The 18229-nt window shown below is 40.9% G+C and overlaps 1 protein-coding gene across 2 annotated transcripts in view; it reads left to right on the forward strand.

Moving 5' to 3' along the window:
- Positions 1–15135, forward strand: part of ppp2r3a (protein phosphatase 2, regulatory subunit B'', alpha) — a 48588-nt gene extending 33453 nt beyond the window's left edge. Inside the window, exons 1-12 of one of the 2 annotated variants that reach the window (XM_061844096.1) lie at positions 5535–5993; positions 7414–7710; positions 8842–8945; positions 9014–9116; positions 9366–9440; positions 10647–10890; positions 12311–12359; positions 12444–12533; positions 13278–13453; positions 13543–13661; positions 14222–14328; positions 14396–15135. In XM_061844096.1, the coding sequence (XP_061700080.1) occupies positions 5535–5993; positions 7414–7710; positions 8842–8945; positions 9014–9116; positions 9366–9440; positions 10647–10890; positions 12311–12359; positions 12444–12533; positions 13278–13453; positions 13543–13661; positions 14222–14328; positions 14396–14492 (1920 nt within the window). In that variant the 3' untranslated portion in view covers positions 14493–15135. Of the gene's footprint in view, positions 1–5534; positions 5994–7413; positions 7711–8841; positions 8946–9013; positions 9117–9365; positions 9441–10646; positions 10891–12310; positions 12360–12443; positions 12534–13277; positions 13454–13542; positions 13662–14221; positions 14329–14395 lie in introns of those variants that run through there. The other variant, XM_061844095.1, reaches the window with a different exon arrangement.
- The last annotated feature ends 3094 nt before the right edge of the window (positions 15136–18229 follow it).

Raw genomic sequence — 18229 nt, forward strand, 5'->3', positions numbered from 1 at the left:
GCCACTTATTTTATTGAAATATTCACCAATTGTATTCACTGGAAGCGTTCAAAACATGAGCCAAGTGGTTGAATGTGACCGCAAAAGGTTCTCCTGGACAGGACCGGTGCTTTCTCGCCACCAACGAGGTCTCTGCTGCCCTCTGGCGTGCTTTTGCAAATCCGTCGGGCCGATCTTTTGCGCCATCTCGTGGCCGAAAGGCCCACGAGCATCTAGCATGAACTGATCTCTTGTTTGGGGGGAAAAAAAAGAAATGAATAAAAGTCATGTGCTGCTGATATGATTTAAAATTCAACATTAGGATGATTCGGGGAAATCCCTTTTTTTTTTTTTAATGCATAAAATGCGGCAAAGGCTATGACTACTTTTCATGGATAACATTTTTGGGATCATCAGTCACTCTCTCTTCCTGACTTTTGCTCGATAGTCGAGAAATTTCTGGACTTTTCGTTCAGTAAATTATTTTTGTCTCAAAACTTTTGAACATTCTATGGTCATTTTTAAACATTTTAGTACATTTGTGGAAAAAGTATGGCCATTTTAAAATGTTTAATGGTGGATTTTTTTTCAGTACATTTTTGGGAAAGGGAAGTTGTGAGAGTAAGTTTGAGAAACTTTTCAGTAAATTTTATAAAGAAAATAGATAAGTTATGCTCACAAGTCTGTAAATTTGAAAAATATTTGCATGAAAAAATATGGTAAATTTTGGAAACTTTTCAGGAAGAATCCAAAGATGTTAACTTTACAATCTTTTATGTTGTAATTTTGGAAGATAAAAATAATAATAAATACAAAAATTGTTGCACTTTCTACTTCAATGATTTTTTTCCAAATTATACAAAAGTACAACAAAATCTGAATGTTGATTAAAATATTTTACTTTAATACTTCAGAAACAGGACATGTTACAGTCCGACAAAGAAATGCACCAAAATCGTCCCATTTTTATTTCCAATGTTAGCTTTGTTTACATTTTTGCAAGAAAAAAAAAATGAAATTTGGAAACAAGATTGCCTTTCCCAAAAAGCCAGTTAGCCAGCAATCTAACAAAAAAAACATTGCCACCATGTTTGATTTAAAAAAAAAAAAAAAAAAAATTGTCTGACACCAATGTAGATTATTATGTAGAAAATTTTTTTTAGTTTGGATTTCAGATGCAAAATTAATCAGTAATATTTATCACTGCATTAGAAGATGGATGGTTCAAGCAGTATGAAAAAAAAATCAAGTTTTGCCAATCGTATCGCACGATTGCTATTTTTTCCTCTATCGACGCAAGAGCGATTTATTTGGACTCGTCTTTGCGATCAACATTTCAAGCTAACTTTCCGGCTTGCGCGATGCTAACGATGGCGAACGATAGCCCGAGCGGCACTTTTGGTTGAACTTGTTTGAACTTTGAGGGCTTCTCAAAGCTTCCCAGTCCAGACTTGAATCCAGACTGTGGAAAATCTTTGCTCGCTGACTCGCAGGCAGCAACCGCAACAAACCTCTTTGATGACTTTAGCGTTTCCTGAGCGTGGTTCCGGTCCATTTGCGCCAAAGTCTGAAGAAACCATCAGTCTGTCCTCAGTCTCCCCAACGGGCCGTCCATCTTTCCTCTGGCTGGATCTGTTTACAGCCAAACAAAACTTGTATTACGTTATAATTGAACTGAGAAAAGAACGATTTTGACGTTCGGTAACTTCTATTATCTGCGAGCTCGGTTGAACTCGTTTTCAAATGATTACTAGTAAAAACAAAACCAAAAGAGACACGGATTAGCGATAGTGACCACGTCTTAACCCAAAATTCAGAAAACTTAAATCCTTTCCATTTTAAGGTTGCCTTATCCATGAAGTGGATCTATTTTTTCTGGGATAACCTTAAAAATGACATAAGTATTGTTATTTCCTGTGTATAATGCCTCCGTCCCCCACCCCCTGTCGTCCACATTATACATGGGTACAGGAGCAATGTGAGAAAAAAAAAACTTTTACATTTTCAAAAATCTATGCCACAATCTCGTGGTAATGAAAAAGATGTACACTTTCATTCTAATATGCCACCGTCACCTAACGGTCATACCAAAGATGTAGCCTACACTTTCATTCCATTATGACAGGGGTTCGTATGACCGCATACATGTATATTTGTGCTCATGAATTTAAACATGAGCTCATTTCTAATCCTATCCGACCTGCTCGCTGCTCGCGAGAACCTCAACATCTTCATTTCTGCCACCTCCTGTTCTCTAATCCGTCCATCACGGCCGGCCTCACCACTGTTTTGTAAACTTTTGCCCTTCATCCTAGTGGAGGCTCTTCTGTCACATAACACACCAGACACCTTCCGCCGGCTGATCGAACTAGCTTGGACCCGTTTCTTCTCTTCCTTACCACACTCACCATTGCTCTGTATTCTTGACCCCGAGTATTTGAAGCCGTCCACCTTCGCTATCTCCTCCCCGTTTCCCCTCAGCCCCTCTCATCTCCGCACATATATTCTGCTTTACTTCGGCTAATCTGCATTCTCGGGGCTCCATCTTTCTAATTCTTCCCCCACCTGCTCCCTGCTTTCACTGCATTTCACGATATCATCTGCGAACATCACGGTCCGGGGGGATTCCAGTCTAACCTCATCTTGTCAGCCTATCCATTATCACAGCAAACAGGAAGGGGCTCAGAAGTGATCCCTGATGCAGTCCCAGCTCCACCTTAAATTCTTCTGTCACGCCTTTGGCACACCTCACCACTGTTTTGCCCTCCTCTTGCATGTCCTGTACTAGTCAAACTTACTAGACTTCCGCAAGCAGTACCACAGTCCCCGTCTTGGTACTCTGTCATCGGCTTCCTTTAGATCCACGACGACACAATGAGAAATGACCAGCGCTGTTCCGTTTTCTTAACGCGCGTCCAAATGGTCACTTTGTCATTGATTTCGTGTACGGGCGCGAAATCTGCCTAGCGCCTCCAAACAGAAATAAACACGCAACGGGGTCGCCGTGGGCACGCTGATCGTTTTACACGCAGCCGCCGGCCGATGGTTTCTCCTAGCAGGTGTTATAGGAAGTGGCTTTGTTCACCCCCCTTGCCAGAAACACTTTCCCGACTAGCCGTGCAGCACGCGCTCGGCTTGCGGGACAGCTGATGGCCGCCGCCGCCGCCGCCTTTCAAGCGCTTCTTTTTTTTTTGGTTGGGCGGACTCGCCCGTTGCCGTATCGCGGCCGGAAAAGTTCGGAAGCGCTCTGCGAAAGGCGCACCTGTGGCCTTCGTTCTCCTCTCGTCATTTCGCTGTTCTTCTGTGGCTAAAATTCAATTTTGGACGCCGTCCGCCCCCTTCGTTTTAATGGCAATGTTAGCTGAGTTTAAATTCTTCATTTCATTTTGTGGCGCACCCTAGTGTTGAGTTTTAATACTGCAGCTTTAAAACTAAATTATCCATCCGTTTTCTTAGCCGCTTAATAATAATAATAAACTATAATCATAAAAAATCAAGTTGTGGTTTTCTTTTTTCCTCCCAGTCTGTCATTTGCATTCTTATTCTTCTTTATTTTTTATTATTATATTATATTATTATTATTAAGCGGCTAAGAAAATGGATGGATAATTTTCTCCTCCCAGTCTGTCATTTGCATTCTTATTCTTCTTTATCTGAATATCATCATTTGATTTCTCTTTCAAATCATTTTGGGATGGTGGATTTTGAGTCTTTGGTGCTGCATCTGCTCGATTAAAAAAAAAAAAATATATATATATATATATATATTTCATTTTATTAAGTTGTCATAAATTTAGGAAAAAACATTTAATAAATGTAATTACATTTTTAAAAAGTCACTTGTTTTCTATCATATTTTTAGCTTTAACTTTTTAACAGTTTTGCTGTTGGAATAAGACGAAAAATATTAGATATTGGTTAGGAACCCCCAAGATATTTTTGTCTTTTTTTTTTTTAAATTGTCAGTAAAGTAGTAATGTGTGCATCCTTTCAACAAATCCATTTTTTAATAACGACCGACTCGACGTAACATCCCCTTTGCATGCAGCTCGTTTGTTGATCGTCACAAGATACGGTGATTAATGTTTCCTCTTTCAGCACATCAGGAAAAGTGCGTGCGTGTGTGTGTGTGTGTGTGTGTGTGTGTGTGTGGGATCGGAATGCGACCTTGGTTTGAGTCTAGTGGAGTTGTTCCAAAGAATTCAGCAGGGGTGCGCACAGCGGAGTGACCCGGAAAAAACACACACATACACGCTTGCTTATACGCGTCTAGAAAAAAAAGTCACTAGTGCTCCTAATATATAAATATGTATTTCGTAATTGTAATCATATGCATGAAAACAAAATGAATGAGTTGCTTTTTGACAGCAAATGCGAGCCGAGCTGTTCGTGTACGCGTAAGTGATGACCGCGACCGCTAGTGGGCGCCAGACTATCCACTGAGACCACGTGGGGGTGGGGGGGAAGAATAAAGAAAAAAGAAAAGTTTATTCTAGCAGCAGATTGCGAGAAGTTTGCTTTCCTTATGGAATGTGCACACAGCTGCAGTGCAGAAGTTTGCCGCAGTTTTGTACGCTCGTCGGCCACTTCATTAGGTACACCTGCACGATTTCATGACGTCCAAATTAAAGATGAAAGATTTTTGTTTTTCTTTGAAAAACAAAGTCTTGCTTTACTGAGCATTATTATATTTATAGTCAGGTTTGTTTGGATTCTATTCCATTTATTGTATGTTTGTAGTCAAGTAAGAATAATTGCTCAACTCAACTAGGAATATGTGTAAATAATTAGTTTCATACATAACATTGCAGCACATTACATTGCAGCATACAATATTTATATATTTTTATATGTGATGTATTTTTAGACTTTTATCACATATTACAGAATTGGCCATTGAGTAAAATCAAAATAAATACGTTAAATAGATCGACTCGTCACTTACCTAAAAATTATATTCTTTATTTGAAGTTACTTATTGGGTGGCATGCATCACTTTTTTTCCACCAGTTTATCAAATTAAAATGTGTAAAATTTTAATTGGATTTAATCCATATCTTCCCATGTTTAAATTGAATTTAGAATTTTTAAATAAATGTATTTACCAGTTCATCAAATTAAAATGATTAAAAATGTAATTGCATTTAATCCAGATCTTCCCATGGTTAAATTGAATTTAGAATTTTTAAATAAATAAATGAAAAATATTGGTGTGATGAAAATATTGGATTTCAAGAATCTAACGTCACCACTTTTACACTATTTTCATTTTGAACTCATGTTACGTATATCTGCACATTACAAAAAAATGAAAAAAAAAAAAAAAAATCAATGTCTCCCCCAAACTATATTGCAACAACACATTTTGAAGATGCAGGAACAGGTGATAAACTTCCTGCAACTTTACCCAAAGGTCACTCGCCGATTCCTCGCGCCCTCCCAAAATTACCTCTTTGGAAATATTTCCTCTCCGCTGGCCCCGCCCACTCACATGGAAGTGGTCTTAACTGGGCGGGGTGCCCCCCCCCCCCTTCCCGACAGCCGGTAAACTGTGTATGTGCTTGTTGCCCGACTCCGGCGTGGCTCATGTTTCTCGGTGCGCTTGGTCCCGAGCCCAGCTTGCGGAGCGGCAGGCGGCAGAGCGACTGCGTGAACGGGGGGACACCGCAGGGTTTGCTCACCCCCACCCCCCACCCCCACCCATAAATGTTGTTCTCGGGTGGTCTTCATGCGCAGGAACGTTGCATGTCGGATTACTGCCGCGGAGTCTTCATAGGAAAGTTCTGGGCTGCTTTCAAGAGTTTTTTCGGATACCTGAGCGGAGTTTGGTGGGCGGGGGCGGTTTTTGCGCGGGGAGACCCCCGACCATGATGATCAAGGAGACGTCGTTGCGCCGGGACCCCGACCTGAGGGGCGAGCTGGCCTTCCTGGCGCGGGGGTGCGACTTTGTCCTGCCGTCGCGCTTCAAGAAAAGACTCAAGTCTTTTCAGCAGCAACAGCAACAACTGCAGCAGGTCAGTTTTGCGCCCTCGGCGGCGAAGGACACGCAACAAGATGGCAAAATCCATCAAGTATGTTGCATTTGCACATGCCGGGAATAGCAAACTATTCTGAGACAGATACCAGCAGGGTATGAATAGATACGAGGTGCAGGAATAGAGTCATAGAATGAATGTGCGGGGTAAGGGGGGGAGCATTGGAGGGGGGGGGGGGGGGTCGTGACAGCTGTCAGCCTCAATATGCAAGATGGCCTCCGGGAGGAAATTTTGCATGCTGAAAACTTCCTGTGTTGTTGTCGTTTCGGGGTATGAATTGGAGGAGCAAAGTTTTCCGAGTGGACCTCCCTCCCCACCCCAACCCCAAGTCAATAGCCAAAATCCACAAAAAATTGTCACGAATCATACTTGACACCAAATGTTTGTTTTGTTTGAAAACATTTGATTCGTCCCCCGAAAAACAAAACACAGTCTGCTTTAATCACTTTAAAATAAATAAAATGTGAATGGGGGGGGGGGGTTAATGGGGGCAGGGGGGAACGCTTCCCCCCAAAAATATATTTCATTTTCCAAACAGGAAATAATAGACAATTATTAATCGTAAATCGTAATCGGAGGTTATCATTCACACGCTAGCGTCAAATAATTCACTGCTAAGCGTCTTTGGAGTCCGTTACCGACCAAAACGGCAGCACCAACAGAGGTGCGTATCAATTAAAAATGAATATTAAACGTAGCTCTTTGATCGCTCAAAGTGTATAAACAATTCATACGCATTAAAGCTCTTACGTTATGCATAGACGTAAAACACAAATGAAAAGTGTAGCGACTGCGGTTATTTCAGTTTACCAACATTCACACGTAGATTACTAAGTTGCTAACCAAAACGCCAGCTCCCAAGTCCAAGATCCAGATAGTCGGGCGGTGCTTGGCTGCAGGACTATGGTACCAGGTACTAGACCCTCACCGTTCAACTGACTTTGTTTGATTGGGTTTCTTTTTCGCGGCTTCCCTTTTGTCTCCGCTTTTGATTCATTTTTACGGACGGAGTTTGCAGGTGCGTCCGAGCCGTCGATTTGCTGATCGCTCTACGTTTCTACCCTCGCTTTTGGTAATGAGTGTATAGTGACGGGGAAAAAAAACTACAGTTTTCGGCACAAGGTGACAGGAAGGAGCTACGTTTTGTCAGGGTTCAGTAAAGTCTTTTTATAATTTTGCTAATTTTAGCAATAATCCATAAAGTTGCATCAACTTTTTTTTGGGCCACGTAACATTACGTGGCGGCCCCGATCTGGCCCCCCGGGCCTTGGGTTTGAGAGCTGCGGTTCAAACTAATATTCGGTTTTTCCCCTGGGCCAAGAAACACAACTGGACCAAGTGACACACGAAAAGCGATGCCATTTTCCCATGACCTCACCCTCCCGGTTTCACACTTCAGGTCCAGTCCAAAGCGGAGAAGAAACCCGGCACGCCGCCGCCGGCCCCCGTCCAGGCGTCCGCCGTCCCGCACGCCCCCTCGCGCCGCTCGCCCAGCCCACCCCCGGCGGCGGCTCCGGTGATCGTCACCCCTCCTCCCCCTCCGGCCGTCAACATTCCCAGGTTCTACTACCCGCGAGGGCTTCCCGCCGCGGGGCCGCCGGCCCACCACGACGCCGCCGTCGCCGCCATCGAAGCGGCCTTCGCCGAGTTTGAGGAGGAGAAGGCCGACATTTACGAGATGAGCAAAGTCGCCAAGGTAACGATCGTACTTGTATAATGTCCGTCTGTCGCCGTCGAATTTTTTTAGAATTGATTATTTTGTAAACGACAGTGCAGGCTCGGTTCTCGAACGGCCCCGTTCTCAAAGAAATCGGTTTTCGAACGAAAATTTCAAGATTTTTTTTTTTTTTTGCTTCGGTTTTCGAACGAAAATCGTTACTCGAACGCCCCTAACAAAACCCGGCGTTGATTCGGTTTTCGAACAAATCGGTTCTCGAACCGTCTTCTGGAACAGATTGTCGGGGGAAAAAAAAAAGAAATTTTCCCCAGAATTCAAGAGAAAAATCCGTACCTGGGAAAATGTTTTATTTGAGGAAAAATCGTTTGTCTCATGGGGGAAAGAATGACAATCCATCTTGTGAAAAGTTATGAATAATATTTCCTATCCCTCCAAATTGAATAAAAATGAAAGTCTGCATTTTTTTAATTTTGCAAAAAAAAGGAAAATATTTTTTTTATTTAAAAGCAAAAAAATGACTCGCCATGGAAAAAAAAAATCTCCATGCCTGCAGAGAAAAAAATTATTTTTGTGAACTATTTTGAGAAATGTATTAGTCTAATGCAAAATCTTTTAATTCTGCAAGCGATCCAAATCCCATTTAAAATCTCTCACTTTTTCCATTTTCTCTCAGAAATAACATAACTCGCGTGGCGGTTGATTCGGTTTTCGAACGAATCGGTTCTCAAACGGCCTTCTGGAACAGATTGTGAAGAAAAAAAAAACATCAAAAAAATTCGAGAGAAAAATCCATACCTGGGAAAATGTTTTATTTGAGGAAAAATCCTTAGTCTCAAGGGGGAAAAAATGACAATCCATCTTCTGAAAAGTTATGAAAAATATTTCCTGTCCCGCCCCCCCAAATTTAATAAAAATTAGTCTGCATTTATTTTAATCTCGCAAAAAAAGAGAAATAATTTAAAAACAAAAAAAAATGTGACTTGCCCCGCAAAAATAAATAAATAAAAAACTCTCCACGCCTGCAAAGAAAAGATTTGCGAAATAAAGCTCGACTTCCTTTCCGAGTCTTCTGTCAAGTCGGCGGCGCCGACTTCTCGGGGTCTTTGCAGCCGGTTTCACTCCGCGATTTGTTTTGCCGCTCAACTGCAGGCGTGCGAGTGTCCGCTCTACTGGAAGTCGGCCATGTTCTACGGCGCCGGCGGCGAACGGACGGGCTTCGTCTCTGTTCATGCCTTCGTCGCCACCTGGAGGAAGTAAGTTTCGTCCGGGTCGAAGCGCCGCCGTCGCCACGCCGACGTTAAACGAGTCGGCGCTCCTGCAGGTTGCTGCACAGTTGCCACGACGACGCCTCGAGGTTCATTCACCTGCTGGCCAAACCCGGCTGTCAATATCTGGAGCAGGAGGATTTCATTCCTCTTCTGCAGGTGAATTGTATAGATTAAAAAATATCATCATTGGTGTAATTATAGGACATTTTTAACGGTCTTCGTTGTAGTGCTTTGTAATGTATTTATTTTGGTTTTATACATATTTTCGTGTCTAGTTTTGCAGCTTTTTGTTCGTTAAATTCTATTACGCCAGTGTAGATTATTGATATTCTACGCATACGCCATCAAGTACGTCAAAAGTGAAAAATCATATGTAAAATGTATGTCTTTGTCTCGTTTGTTTAGGACATCGTGGACACGCACCCCGGACTTATGTTTCTGAAGGATGCACCCGAGTTTCATTCCCGCTACATCACAACGGTAATGAATACAAAATAAGTCAATTGCATATCAAAATTGTTCATTTCTATGTGTGCGCAGTGCAAATATAGCATTGAAATACGCGGAAGAAAACTCCTATGGCCTGAAGAGCCTCGAATGCAGCAAATTCCTCCCTGACCTGTGTGACCTTTTCCATGCCCATATTAGGAGACTTCCTCCCTCGGACTCCAGCTCTGTGAGCACAAACCAGGAAGTAGCTGAGCGATCGGTACATTGATGAACTTGAACTTTCTGCCGTTAACGTGAACTATTTTCTAATGTGCAGTAGGCTAAAGTGCACATTTTGACATTTCATAAGGGGGAAAAAAAATTCATTTTTTTTTTTTAAAGTGATGATTTTACAGTTATGTATTATTAACTAAAAATAATGTAGAAATGATTTTCATTTACATTTTGTCAGGTGACCCTATTAAACCCCAGACCGTATTAAAATAATTTTAAATTTTTTAAAAATTAGTTTAACCCTTTCCGGGCAGGGGTTGCAAATTTGCAACAGGTTTAATATAATCGAACATTTTAAGTCCAGAATATCATTTTCTGAAAGTACCAGATTTTTCTCGCTGCAAAATTTTATTGAGTCCAGAGAGAGTTAATATATTTTTGAATCTTCAAATTATTATTGTAATTGAACCAAAACTTGGTGTATAAATACTTAGGAAAAAAAAAAAATCTCATTTCATTTAAATTGTTAACCCCCAAATGGTCATGTACGGATGAAATAAATGACTTGGCTTTTGTGTACTAATATTACGTCTAATTTTATATTGACATTTTTTTACTGCTTCCTTTTGGTGTTTCCATTAATTCAAGCGGGAAAGATGATTACCTATATATATATATATATATATATATATATATATATATATATATAAAAGATCCAAGCGTGGTTATGAAATCTGTATCTTCAAGGGCCTGTGACGAAATGTTTAATTTTTGTCGTCTTCGAGGGGACTCAAGCTTAGTGGCGGGGCGGTGCCCGAGCGCCCTCTATTGACCGGTAAGGAAGTAACCATTAATTGAGAGCAGTATTAGTCATTCCTGCACTTCATTCAAAAACCGCAGTGGCTCGAGTACGGCTCCGGGCGGGTCTTAATCCACGGCCAAAGCGTTCACGACTGTCGTCATTTAGTTGGAGTCAGCCAGCCCACCGACGGACGTAACAAACGCTGGCGTCGGTTCCGGCAGGTCATCCAGCGGATATTCTACGTGGTGAACCGCTCGTGGACGGGACGCGTGTCCATGACGGAGCTGCGGCGCAGCAACTTCCTGCAGACGCTGGCGCTGCTGGAGGAGGAGGACGACATCAACCAGATCACCGACTACTTCTCCTACGAGCACTTCTACGTCATCTACTGCAAGTTCTGGGAGCTGGACACCGACCACGACCTCTACATCGACCACAAGGACCTGGCCCGCTACAACGACCACGGTGAGGCGAGCACGAGCGTCGATCACAAATGCAAATGTTACTTTTTCATGAATTCTATATTCTCAATTTTTCAAAATTAGCCTTAATTTCCCGAGTTTTGGGTGTGTCTATGTCATGTTTTTTTTCTCAGACTTTTTAGCAAATTACAGTTTCTGATTTTTTTTTTTTTTTTTTTTTTTTGTAATATTTGCTCATCATTCCATGTTTACTTTCCCCCTTTTTTTCCTCACTAATTACATTTCTGGAAAAAAAAAATCAAAATAATTCTCAATTGTTTTTGGACCTTTTTGCTTTATTCCATTAGTCACATATTTAAATGTGCAACTAGCTTTATTCTCTAATTTATAACAAATTTTGTTTTCCCACTTTTTCACAAATTAATTTAACTATTTGGAACAAATTCAATCAAATTTGTATGACTTTTAACTTTTTTTTTTTTTTTGCCAAGGATTTTTTTTTATTCATCCCGATATTTTAGCTTTTCCAGATATTTTCTTTTAGCTGATATATTTTACTGATGTTTTTTATCGTGGAATCTTATCGTTTAAAATATACGTTTCCCTGTTTTTTTAATAATATAATTCCAGTATTTTTTCAAAAGAGTAATTTTCAAAATGTTTATGAACTTTTTAAAAAAAAATTTGCAAATGTTACTTTTTCATGAATTCCATATTCTCACTTTTTCAAAATTAGCCTTAATTTCCTGACTTTTGGGTGTGTAAAAGTCATGTTTTTTTCCAGACTTTTTAGCAAATTTGATTTTCTGCAAATATAGTTTCCTATCATTCCATGTTTACTTTTTTCAATGATTTTTTTTTTTCCAATACATTTCCGGGGAAAAAAAAAATTCTAAACAACTCTCCATTTTCGTACCTTTTTGCTTTCTTCCGTTAGTCATAAATGTAAACGTGCAATTAGCCTTATTCTCTAATTTATAACTAATTTGGATCTCCCACATTTTCACAAATTAATTTGTCTAATTGGGACAAATTCAGTCACATTTGTATGACTTTTCTTTTTTTTTTCATTCTTCCGTATATTTGTACTTTTGTTTTAGCTCATTTATTTTACTGCTCTTTTGCCCGATATCATTAAAAATATGTTTCCCTTTTTGTTTTGAAAAAATAAATAAAATTCCAGTATTTTTAAAATTGAATACTTTTCACGTTTTTCGCTGAACTTTTTTTTTTTTTTTGCAAATGTTCTGACATTTTGCACCAATTTCTCTTCCCCGCTGCTTATCGAGCAACGTTAACTGCCAAACAAGTGTAAAAATAATTTATTTGCTGCCATCAGTCCAGCCAGACGGAGGCCAGACCTAAATGCTCCATAATTTTGCACGCCAATAAATGCAATAAATGTAAACGCAGCTAACTGTTAAAATGTGTGCTAACCTTTGTCGACCCTTTCGCCATCGCAGCGTCCTCCAACAGAATCATCGAGCGGTTGTTTTCGGGCGCGGTGACACGGTAAGCGCTCGACCCGCGAACGGTGATCGCTCCCAATCGATCGCTACGACGACGGAATGCCGATTGCGTGTGATTGGTGTTTAGGGGCAACGCGGTGCAGAGGGAAGGTCGCATGAGCTACGCCGAGTTTGTCTGGTTTCTTCTGTCCGAAGAGGACAAGAAAAATCCCACCAGGTGAGAAATGCAACCTTTTTTGTTTTTTTTCTTGAATTGTTTTCAAAGAGATTTCTAACTTCTTGCTTTAAATCGATTTAATCTCACCCAATTTGATCAACTTTGTAGACACTTGTCACAAGTTTTTTTTTCCCTATTTAAATATTTTATATATTTAAATGACACGTTTTTGTTTTTTTTTGCAGTTGTGCTTCAACTTTTTACAAACATTTTTTTCTGATGTTTTCCTTCATTGATATTTTATTTGTATTAAGTTTTTGTTGTGGCTTCATGCATACATTTTAAAGATTTTCCAGAGTTTTTTTCCTTTCATCCCATTTTTCTCATTTTCCTTTTAATTGCAAACGTGATATTTCTGACTTCAATTTTTCCGGACAAATTGCTCTTTTGCACAAAATTGATTCCTTTTGTTGATCAGATTTTTTTCTGATTTCCTCCCACGTTGCCACAAATTTGAGACATTTTGCGAACACCCCAGGAAAATGTTATTTTGAATTTTTTTTTCTAACCCCCCTCCAATTCCCAATGATGAATTAATATTTATTTGTTTGCTATTTATATATTTATATTATTTATTTACATTTGCTTTTCTTCTCCCTGACTGTTTGTCCCAATTTTTAAAGTTTTTTTCAACCTGTTTTGCGCGCGTCATTTTTGCATTTACGATCTTGAAAACGATCCCCAAATCTCGACGCGTCAAATTCGTGCCCACGCCGACCGGTATCTTTTCGTACCCCTCCCCAGTATCGAGTACTGGTTCCGCTGCATGGACGTGGACGGCGACGGCGTGCTGTCCATGTTCGAGCTGGAGTTTTTCTACGAGGAGCAGTGCGAGCGCATGGAGCGGACGGGCATCGAACCGCTGCCCTTCCAGGACCTGCTGTGCCAAATGCTCGACTTGGTCAAACCGGAGAGGCCAGGTGCGGCGCCGACCCCCGACCCGGACCCCCGGGCGTCCCTCCGCGGCCGCGCCCGCTCGGCTTTAACCCGCCGACCCCTTACCTTGCAGGCAGAATAACGCTTAGTGACCTGAAACGCTGCCGCATGGCTCACATCTTCTTCGACACCTTCTTCAACCTGGAGAAGTATTTGGACCACGAACAGCGGGACCCCTTTGCTGTGCAGAAGGTGAGCGGCAAACTCGGGTCGCAAATTGGACCCCAAGTGACAAAAATTGACTTCCGATAGTTGGTGTGGGGGGAAATCCACCAAACGGCGTGAAACTTAGGACCGTGTCTTTCCTGAGTGAACCTACGGAAAGACGCCGTCCCCGCAAAGAACCAGGAAGTCAGCCATTTTGGTCCAAAATTTGGCTCTGTTAGCACCCTTCGCGCTACGAACCCACCTGATGCGAAGGATCGTCTTCGCCTCGCGTGACGCATTGAAGCTAAGCAAAGGGGCGGGGCTTCCATTTCGCGAGGAACGGACGACATTCATTCCCGGACGAGTTCAGCTCGTGCTAGCTTGCGTCATTTGCGCCGACCTGCACGGATTCGCTTCTATGATTTTCCATGTATTCACGCCGCATGAAACCGCCAAAACGCGTCCGGTGACTGTCGCATTCAAAAGTTTAGAAAAATTCACTCCCAAGAATATTTCGCCCCGCTAGCAGTTCCTCGTCACGTTCCCGCGAACATTCCTCCGCCGGTTCAGTATTCGCTCGCTAAAACTCCCGCCGCACCTTCCAGGACCTCGACGGCGACGGTCCGGAGCCGTCCGACTGGGACAAATACGCCTCGGAGGAGTACGAGATCCTGGTGGCGGAGGAGACGGCCAACGAACAGATACACGAAGGGTACCGAAAAATGTTCTTCCCCTCTTGACGGCGTTTTGCTAAGCGCGCTCAAAAAATGCCGCCGCAGGTCATTCGAGGACGACTACGACGTGGACGAGCTTCAGGTCCCGGCCGACGTCGGGAACAAGATGGAAACGCTGGTCATTTCCGATCTGTCGGCGTGAAACCGGCGGACTGACGCGCCCAACAGAAAAGGACAAACAAGTGGAAAAGGACATTTTGGAACGATGACTTTTTTTTGGGGGGGGGGGTGCAGACTTATGCTAACGTGTGTGCACGTGCATCCGTGCCATGCGTGCGCACACAAAGCGGGTGAGGGAGAATTTCTTCAATAAGCTTTAAAAGAACACGAAGAGGTTTTTTTTCTTTTTTTTTGTTTTTATCAAACTTTTGGACAATCGTGCGCCAAGACAATCACAAAAAAGTATTAGTGTTCAAAAATCATTTTCCCAAAATTTGAGAGAAAAATCCGTACGTGGGAAAATGTTTTGAGGAAAAATCCTTGGTCTCGAATGAAAAAAAAAAAAAAAATGCATTAAAGATGGCAATCCATCTTGCAAAAAGTTATGAAAAATATTTCCTTTCCCCCCAAAAATTTAAATTTTAAAGTCTGCATTTTTTTTAAATTTTGCAAAAAAAAAAACGAGAACTTTTTTTTATTTAAAAGCAGAAAAAATGACTTGCCATGCAAAAAAAAAAAACCCTCCCCACACCTGCAAAGAAAAGATTTGTTTATTTTTGTGAAATATTTTGAGAAATGTATTAAAGTCTAATGCAAAATCTTTTGATTTCTGCAAACGATCCAAATCCCATTCCACATCTCTCACTCTTTCTGTCTCACTTTTTCACTTTCTCTCACACACACGTGAGAAAGCGTTTCAGTGACCAAAAATGTCATATTTTGCCTTTCAATCTAGACTCATCATTTCAACATACAGGTACTTCCTTGACACCGATCCCTATTTAGAAAGCGCTTTGCCGGCATCTCGGGAGTCTTTCGGAAAGAGCACGAAAAGAAAGATGGAGCCGCACGTCAAAGATGCGCATTTCGGTATTCCTTGTCCGTTATCTGTACTCCATAAATCATAATTTGCAGACCGGTTACGTGAAATTGGATTCGGAATCGCTCCCGCGAAGAATGTTGTTCCGCAGAAGCGCCTCCCTGTGGCCAATGCGTGCTTCTACAAGCCAAGAGAAAGGCAATCGAACCTTTTCCAGGAAGACGGCGGCGTTCTATTCTTAGCGGAGTTTTATCTGGAGTCGCCTGGTAATCGCCGCTCAAGCCGCGGAAAGTTCCACAAGGACGGACGGACGGATGTGAGGTCACGTCGAGAGCTCCGCCAGCGTCGCCTTCGCTTTCCCGTCTGCGGACAAAAAGGGGGGAAAAAAAAAAAGAGACTGGATGGCTCATAAACCAGCAAAACTGAAGTCGCCATCCGCCATCTTGATACTCCCAAAACAAGCATGTCGACCGGTGCGTTAATCGCCAGTTTTCGTGGCTGTGGGAAAACATTCCACAGGTAAGTTAGAAAGATTTACTTTGACATTGTTAAAGTACGTTTGTAAATGTTTTTTTTTTTAAATTTTCTGATGATCTTAATTCACTTGAACAAAGTTTTGTTTCCGGTTATTGTTCACCGTTCGCTCTCTGCTTCACCTTTACAGGCCGACGGTTTTTCGCGAAAAAGCGATGTCGATGTTTTCCCAAACTTCATCAGTGGATAAGCAAGAAAACATATTTTCTGTGAGATTTCTGATGAATTTCATAATACCGAACTCTGCTAATTGAATTTTGATTTTCAGATGCGAGGAAACAAGTTTAAATTTTGTCTGAAATTGGATGTCGCAGAGTCAACAAATGAAAAATGCCTCTAGCATGTATTTTCCCATATTTCCAAAAATATTTCTAAGTGATTGACTTCAAATTGAATGTTTTTATGACGAAAAATGCTTACTTTGTGCTATGTTATGATGATAGTGCTTCAGTGTATTTTGGGAAAAGTTAACGTCACGGAAATCAGGCCTTAGGTAATATGCCAGCTTTTTTGCTAGTCACGGTGTGCTATGTCTTTCCTTCGCACTTAGCTTTTTTATGGCTTACCAAGCCGAATTTAAAAACTTTCATGTTACCAGAACTGAAAAAATGTCAAACTCACACGACCAGTTTTAATCCTACATGCCAAATTTTGAGGAAAAACCATAATCCAACCTGACATCCGTCTGCTCCACACGTTTTGGGAGTACCAAGATGGCGGCCGACTGGCTTCAACCGCTCGACATAGCTATCCAGTCTTTTTTTTTCTTTGCTGAATGTTTTTATTTTTAATATTTTCTATATGAGACATATTTGTTTAGCGGCTAACAGCTAAATTTAGCACTCGAGCAATGGCTGTGAAAAAAGACTTTTTTTGCGGTAATTTTGATAATTTTTGCTTTTTCTCTGCATGACTTTTCCAGAAAAATTTTGAGTGGAAAAAAGTTGAAAAAATTTTCATCAAATATTTGGATTAACTTTAACTTAATGTTTTTTTTAACGATTTTGCGTGACTTCCATTTTTTGTGAATTTGTTTTGCCACAATGTAAAAAACTGTCAAAATTGTTTTGTAACTTGAGATTTTTCTTGAATCCTCCCCCCCCCCCCACACCAGGTTTTCAAGTTAACATTTTTGCATGACTCGAAATATTTTACAAAAATAAAAAAACAAAAAAGAATGTTTAAATTTTTCTATCCAGAATAATATAAAAAAAAATTTCCCAGAGACAAGCTAACCTTTTTGGTGGGTTGGGGGGGGGGGGCCTGTTCAAAAATGTTTTATGACTAAAGTTTTGTAATTCAGAGGTTCCACCTCATACGAAAGCAATTTCGCAAATAACGCTACTTAGTTGTTTTATCATTCTTTGTGTTATTGCGAAATATGTATGTAATTTTTCCATCTTGTCAATGCAATTGCACACCCAATGGACACTTTATTAGGCACAACTGCGCACAAAATCCCCCACGCTCTCCCCCTCCCCCTCCCGCAGAACAACAATAATAACGTTTCTGAGTTCTATTAGCTTTATGAAAAATTATTTTTTATTTTTATTGTGCAGGTGTCGCCAATGCTGTCGATTTTATTTAACGTCCACGAATGAACACGACATCATGTCTGTGAATCAACCCTTATGTAACAGTTGCAATGTTCGACATGCAGCTACACTTTTTAAATATCATGCAACAAAAAAAGCCATTGTTCGCTTTTTGAAAAAACAAAACAAAAAAGTTTAAATTGTTTGAGGAGTGTGTGTGTGCGTGTGCACCTCGGCTTCTGTTTATGGCCTCGTGTGTGTTCCTTTTTATAGCGACACAGCCACTGTAAATGTGCCTGACTATGTATTTATTGAACTTAATTTACAATATAATAATAATGAGTCGCAAAAAGCCGTTGTAAATGTTGGTTTTTTTTTCTGCTTGGCTTGGGTTCAATTATGTCCAGTGTGTGTGTGTGTGTGTGTGTGTAACGGATAATCAACACACACACACGCACTGCAAAGATCCCCGTTCATCCGCAATATGAAAAGCCATGCCAGGACTTTTATTGTGAAATTAATATGAGAGGAAGTGGGTGAGCTTTTGTTTTTGGATACCCTCGGATTTTGAAATCATGTAAAAAAAAAAAAAAAAAAAAAAATCCTTTCTAAAGCTATTTGAACACAAATGGTGGCGCAATACAAGTTGACAGACAATGCCCCCAGTACTTGCATGCATATATTCTTTGTCTTTAGGTAACTAATATTACTGCAGCTTACTTGTTTTTTGAAGTACTCTTTTGTGTCGGCATGATTGTTGGCCTAAATGGGCGGACCAAAAAGAAGTTTTTCTGAGCTTTTTTTCCCAGTTTTTTTTTGTGCGATATATAT

The sequence above is a fragment of the Syngnathoides biaculeatus genome, chromosome 15, assembly GCF_019802595.1.
Source record: "Syngnathoides biaculeatus isolate LvHL_M chromosome 15, ASM1980259v1, whole genome shotgun sequence".
Classification (NCBI taxonomy): domain Eukaryota; kingdom Metazoa; phylum Chordata; class Actinopteri; order Syngnathiformes; family Syngnathidae; genus Syngnathoides; species Syngnathoides biaculeatus.